At 51.8% G+C, this 6,299-nt stretch overlaps 2 protein-coding genes across 2 annotated transcripts in view; both read right to left on the bottom strand.

Moving 5' to 3' along the window:
• PHACADRAFT_252979 (uncharacterized protein) overlaps positions 1–2,341 on the bottom strand; it is a 6,374-nt gene extending 4,033 nt beyond the window's left edge. The window contains exons 1-3 of the mRNA XM_007393798.1: positions 2,035–2,341; positions 1,951–1,979; positions 1,679–1,894 (exon numbers count right to left, since the gene is read on the bottom strand). Coding sequence (XP_007393860.1) covers positions 1,679–1,894; positions 1,951–1,979; positions 2,035–2,275 — 486 coding nt within the window. The 5' untranslated portion in view covers positions 2,276–2,341. The remainder of the gene's footprint in view (positions 1–1,678; positions 1,895–1,950; positions 1,980–2,034) is intronic.
• An 839-nt stretch (positions 2,342–3,180) lies between these two features.
• PHACADRAFT_193681 (uncharacterized protein) lies at positions 3,181–5,133 on the bottom strand (the record flags this gene model as incomplete). The annotated part of the gene is made up of 9 exons (XM_007393797.1): positions 3,181–3,271; positions 3,327–3,401; positions 3,454–3,614; positions 3,668–3,778; positions 3,836–4,147; positions 4,205–4,504; positions 4,558–4,773; positions 4,829–4,857; positions 4,914–5,133. 9 exons carry the CDS (start codon positions 5,131–5,133, stop codon positions 3,181–3,183), a joined length of 1,515 nt encoding a protein of 504 aa, XP_007393859.1.
• Between the last annotated feature and the right edge of the window lie 1,166 nt (positions 5,134–6,299).

Genomic DNA, 6,299 nt, shown 5'->3' with positions numbered 1-6,299 from the left:
CGGCAGCTGAGCCGATTGTCCGCCGGGTGCCGCAGCCACGGGCGCTTTGACAATGGCCTGGCGGACAATCGGCTCGGCTGCCGGGTTGCCGAGTCGCCGGGCCGCCAGATACCGGGAGGAAAAATATGGCATTTTCTTACTTATTTTTCAGGCTGTTTTCGCATATTTTTTGTAACAAAAAGTTCCAAATTTCTCTCGTGCATATGAACTCCTGGATTCCTAGTTCACACGTTAGCACTTGATGTTATTTTCACGAGATTTGCCATGAAAATGAGTGTGATCTGGTTCAAGCATTCTCAGGCTGAGCGCGCCTGAGCTCGTAGCTCCAACGGCGCAGGGCCCTCATATACAGGAGTGAACTCGTCGACCCAGCGCCAGTCCGACGGGCTGTTGAAAACGTCAATTAGGGCGCGTGACGAGAGCGACCTGACGCAGAACACACCTCACGCCATTCAACCGCATGTCGTACCGGCGGAAGAGGCTCGCGAAGACGAGATACATCTCGCAATGCGCAAGGCTACGAATATTCAGCAAAAAGTTTGATTAGGACTTGATGCACTAACGCCACGCACTTGATTCCAACGCAGCTCCGTGGGCCCTTGCCGAAGGCGACGAGCCAGTTATCCAGCGAGCCTGCGGATGGTTCGAGCCATCGTTCGGGCCTGAACGCGTGTGGCTCGGGGAAGATCTCCTCGTTTGTGTGGATGAATATGTTGCTCATGCTCACGACGGTCTGAAGTAGGCGTATCAGTCCTACGGTGATATGAACGGGAGAGGAAGTAGCGCACCCCGCCTGGGATAAATTCTCCAGAAATTACGGAACCCTCTTGTGGGACGACACGGGTTAGCGGGGTGACCACACCATGTGAGACCCTGAGCGACTCTTTCACGACGGCCCGCTGTCCGGGCGACGCTGTCAGAAATGTCCATATTTAACAAGGGCTAACACTACGCACCAAATAAGGCAGACTTTCCAATGTTTCGCAACGCGGCTTGTCATCGAGCCTCGGCCAAGCTTCGAGCAGCTCCTTCATCAGCTTGGTATACACCTGCGGGTCTCCGAGGACGTGGAGCGTGCCAACGCTGAGGGCGTTACTGCTGGTGTCTGTGCCTGCGAACAGGTAGAGGAAGCCTTCGTCGAGGAGAACCTCTTCCGTCAAGATTGACTGGTCCTTAGCTTTCATGAGCTCATGGAATACAGTGGGATGGTCACTATCGACTAGGGGATTGTGGGTTGGCAAAGATCTTCTGAATTTGCGTGGCTAACATCTTGAGCACAGGTAAATATTCAGTACTAAACGAGCTCACGTCGTCGCACGTACCTTGCCTACTTCCAGATACCCTTCTGAGTACGGGAGTAGATACCTGGCCAAGCTTGGCGGTAGACTGCGTAGGAGCGTCTTTGTGAGGGGAATGTGTTTAGCGAAGCGTCGGCTTGAGAGCGCTGCGCCTAAGGCATGCTCAACTGGACTGCGAAACTCCGGCGCACTAAGTGCATTGGTTGTACGGCCAAAACAGAACGAGCAAATGGTGTCCAATGTGCAGCACCTGAAAGCACGTCGGAAGTTGACTGATTTCTTGTTCGCGATGTGATCGTCGATATTGACGCACATTCTGTCGACCTAGATAGTTCAATCAATACCATTAGCTGGTGAAGACGACGTAAAAAACAACGTACGCATTCTTGGACAAGGCTTTGCACCTCGAGGATCGATTTGCGGGAGAAGAGGTTCATTGTGAAATCCCTGCGTTTCTTGGCACTCTCATAGTCTAGAAGCGTGAACGTCGATCGCGAGCTAGTATCTACATAAGCGTCATACAGATGGGAGTCCTTTGACCACCGGTTTCGCGAACTATATATCTCATGATATGCTGAAGGTCGAGAGAAATGGAGCTTCGTGAACCCCTAGGTAAGAACAGCACACGCCCATATTGAATCGTTTGTCTCACCTGGTTGGGACCAATGCGGACAATGTTACCTAGATACAAAACGAGTCAGGAATACACAGGATGTTCGAGCGGGTGTTGGCTTACCATAAGTTGCATGTAGCTCTACAAGCTTCAAGCTCAGACTACCTTTCTCCCAGACGTCAAAATAAGCCTGCCACCAGAGAGATGCCACTGCAAGCTTCGGTCCCGGGAAGCGAGAAAGAGGATGTAAATATACATTGTATACGGCTTTCAAGAGTGAATAGAGGCACACACAGGCAACTGCCCATGGTGCGTACGCTCGCAGGGTGGAGAGAAAGTCTGTCTTCGCAAATATGGTCGCCATGAATGATGTAGGCTGGCTCAAGGATGACGGTATATCTTCCTCAGCCTTTATACAAGGATGGGCGGCAGGAGGGGTCTTCTTTAGTAGCACATTTCCCCATCGATATCAAAGAAGGGAGATTCAAGGGGTTTGGAACACACGTACTCCAGCAGCTGACAACTAAGCCGTCTCCACATTCACGTCTGATAGAAAGGCCCTAGTAGAAGTACGCGCGCACTTGGTATACGAACAATTTAACAAGCAGATGGATCTGAGAAGCCGATCGTCACGTTGAAATTTTGACTCGACAGGCTCGTGTAGAGTGCGGTACTATACTATGGCCGTCCTGCGAACCGGATGCTGGGATCTGAGGGGGGGTATAGTCGTCGCCGAAGATAACAGAGTCCAACCAAGGCGCTCGGCTCGACTCTCTCGACGCGCTCAGCCGGTGCTCAAGCGCTCACGGCTCACACAGATTCCGAGATGGCTCGTGTTAACTGGGGTCTCTCTGACGACCTTGAGACCAAGTCTGACCCAGATGGCATGAGAAATATTGCGAGTGACTCAGCAGTCACTCGCAGTATTAACGGCCACCCTTCTAGACAGATAGATAGTGAGACCACGTCGCTGAGAACGCCCATCCATCTTCCCTTCCTACTAGGTCACTCGGTGGTGGGTGGGTCTTCTCAGCAACGGTCAAGCCCCGGAGTGTTAATGTCGATCAAGTAAGGCCTAGCCTTTGAGATCAATGGTCTCTTCCAGACCTCGCGTTTGCCCACGGGCCCGGCAAGATAGCTGGTGACGAAAGCTCTTCTTAACTATAACCATTACGCATGCCATCATACAGGTCCTAATTTACAATATCGGTACCTGATATTGATCTCGTGAAATACGCCATGAACGTGAGCAATCTCTTTCAAGCACTCTCAGGTCAACCGTGCCTGAGCCCATAGCTCCAGCGGCGCGGAGCCACTGTACACAGGCAAAAAGTGGTCGACCCAGCGCCAGTCCGACGGGCTGTTGAGGGCGTCGATTAGGGCGGGCGATGAAAGTGATTTACTGCAGGACGCACCTCACGCCGTTCAGCCGCATGTCATACCGGCGGAACAGGTTCGCGAAGGCGAGATACATCTCGCAATACGCAAGGCTAGGAATACTCAGCGAAGAGCTTTAGGAACTGATGCACTGACGCCACGCACTTGATTCCGATGCAGCTCCGCGGACCCTTGCTGAAGGAGACGAGCCAGTTGTCGAGCGAGCCTGCGGCCGGGTCGAGCCACCGTTCGGGTTTGAACGCATGTGGCTCGGGGAAGATCTCCTCGTTCGTGTGGACGAGCACATTGCTCATGCTCACAACGGTCTGGAAGAGATGTATTGGCTCGACGAAAAGGTGAGAGAATGAATGCAGCGTACTCCGCCTGGAATGAATTTTCCAGAGATCACAGCACCGTCTGATGGGACGACGCGGGTCAGCGGGGTGACTACGCCATGTGAGACCCTGAGCGACTCCTTCACGACAGCCCGCTGTCCGGGCGGCGAAATCAGAGATGATCATACTTACCAAGGGTCAACACTACTCACCAGATAAGGCAGGCTCTCCAACGTTTCGTAGCGGAGTCTGTCGTCGAGTCTCGGCCAAGCTTCGAGCAGCTCGTTCATCAGCTTGGCATACACCTGTGGATCGCCGAGGACGTGAAGCGTGCCAACGCTGAGGGCGTTACTGCTGGTATCTGTGCCTGCAAACAAAAAGAGGAATCCTTCGTCGAGGAAGGCCTCCTCCGTCAAAATTGACTGGTCCTTGGCTTTCATGAGTTCATGATATACGGTGGGGTGGTCACTATTGGCCAAGGATTGCGGATTCGCGAAGATCTCCCGAATTTGCGTGCTCAATATCTGCAGCACAAGTGAATGCTCAGTGTACACTGACGGAGCTGGCGTCATAGCACATACCTTGACCACTTCCAGGTATCCTTCTGAATATGGTTGTAAATACCTGAACAAGCTCGGCGGTAGAATACGTAGAAACGTCATGAGGAAGGGAATGTGTTTGGCGAGGCGTCTAATAGGGAGTGTCGTGCCTAGGGCATGCTCGATCGGACTGCGAAATTCCGGTGCGCCGAGTGCATGAGTTGTCCGGCCAAAACAGAGCGAGCAGATGGAGTCCAATGTGCAGCATCTAAAAGCACGTCGAAAGTGGACTGGTCTCTTGTTCGCGATATGGTCGTCGATGTTGGCACACATTCCGTCAACCTAGACAGTTCAATCAAGGTCATTGGCTGATGAAGACGAGACGGACGACGCACACATTCTTGGACAAGGTTTTGCATGGCAATAATTGATTTGCGAGAGAAGATGTTCGTCGTGAGCTCGCTGCGCTTCTTAGCGCTCTCATAGTCCAAAATTGAGAACATCGACCGCGATTTGGTGTCTACAAAGGCGTCATACAGGTAGGACCCTTTCGACCACCGGTTTCTTGAGTTATATATTTCGTGGAATGCTGATGGTCGAGAGAAATGGAGCTTGGTGCAAAGTTGTTAGTAGTAGCACGGATCCGTCTTGAATTATCTATCTCACCTCGTTAGGGCCAATGCGGACGATCTCGCCTGGATATAAGGTGAGCTGGGGGAATGTGGAATGACTCAAAGAGACTTGGACTTACCATATGTCGCATGAAGCTCTACAAGCTTCAAGGATAAACTGCCATTTTCCCAGAGATCAAGATAAGCCTGCCACCAGAGAGACGCTGCTGCAAGCTTCGGTCCTGGAAAGCGGGAGAGCGGATGGAAGTACACATTGTATACGGCTTTCAAGAGCGAATAGAGGCACACAAGGGCAGTTGCCCATGGTGCGTACGCTCGCAAGGTGGAGAGAAAGTCCATCTTCACAAGTACAGTCGCCGTGAGTGACTTAGGTGATTTCAAGGCCATGTATATCTCCCTCGACCTTTGTACAAGGATGAGCGGCAAGGAATGTCTTCTCTATCAAACCTAGGAAGTTTGTTGGTAGCTTATTTTTCCATCAATATGAAATAAGGAAGACGCAAAAGAGTTTAGATTGCATGTGCCTCAGCAGCTGACAGCTAAGCTGTCTCCACATTCACGTACAACAGGAAAGCCCTGGATGCATACACGCGCGCTATAGATACGAACAACTCAGCAAGCACAAAGAGATCGCTGACGCACCCACGCCACATTGACTTTTTGACTCAACAGGTTGCGCAGATCGTGGCACTAGAGATCAAGCTATCCACTGGCCACCCTGTGAAATAGATCCTGAAAGGGAAGCCCGCGACATTGCAGGCGCGAAACTTGAAATGGGTATTTTTCGGCTGAATCTAGCAAGTACAGAGTCGGAGGCAAGAAATGAGGCAGGAGGCAACACGTCAGCTGAAAGCATGAGTGTAATGTGGCTCACCATGCTGTTCGGTGCCGTCAGTCTCCAAGCTGTGGTATTGGAACTCGACTCAACGGCCATACAAAGTGGATGTTATCAGCCGCGAGTATAGCCGTCATAGAAGATGACAGAGTGAGACGAAGTCCATTCTCCTCGGTCTAAGGCGCTCGGCCGGACGAGCTCAACGCGCTTAGCTATCTGCTTTTGACCAACACTTCGAGATTTAGTACTTTTAGTTCGCAAATGCCTGCCACTGGCCACCAGTATCCCTTCCGTAATAGTACCGCGTTTCTCTTACAAAGCCATGACATGATGCCGACTCTATTGTTCGAGGCTCGCCTTACGTATCCACCAGTGTGTGACAGAATATGCAGCAACTCGGAGCGCGACCTTGTCAGCCCTGCTATACTAGCTTCCAACTTTCTTGGACACCATGTCGTCAACGACTCCTATATTCCTCATTGACACAACCAGTACGTTGTTCAAGCAGCTACACCAGCCGCAATCCGACATGTCAAGCTCTGTGCAGGGCATATTGACACGACCGTCCTCTGCCGCCTGCTAGCGCTCATACATCCGAGTGTGAATACACTCGACATCACCGTGCTGTGATCCAAGGAGAAGGCAGAGAAGTTCAGGTCGTTTGGGGCGA

This window comes from Phanerochaete carnosa (genome assembly GCF_000300595.1).
Source record: "Phanerochaete carnosa HHB-10118-sp unplaced genomic scaffold PHACAscaffold_3, whole genome shotgun sequence".
Classification (NCBI taxonomy): domain Eukaryota; kingdom Fungi; phylum Basidiomycota; class Agaricomycetes; order Polyporales; family Phanerochaetaceae; genus Phanerochaete; species Phanerochaete carnosa.
The sequence above is the reverse complement of the archived record's forward strand: the minus strand, read 5'-3'. Positions and strand labels throughout refer to the sequence as shown.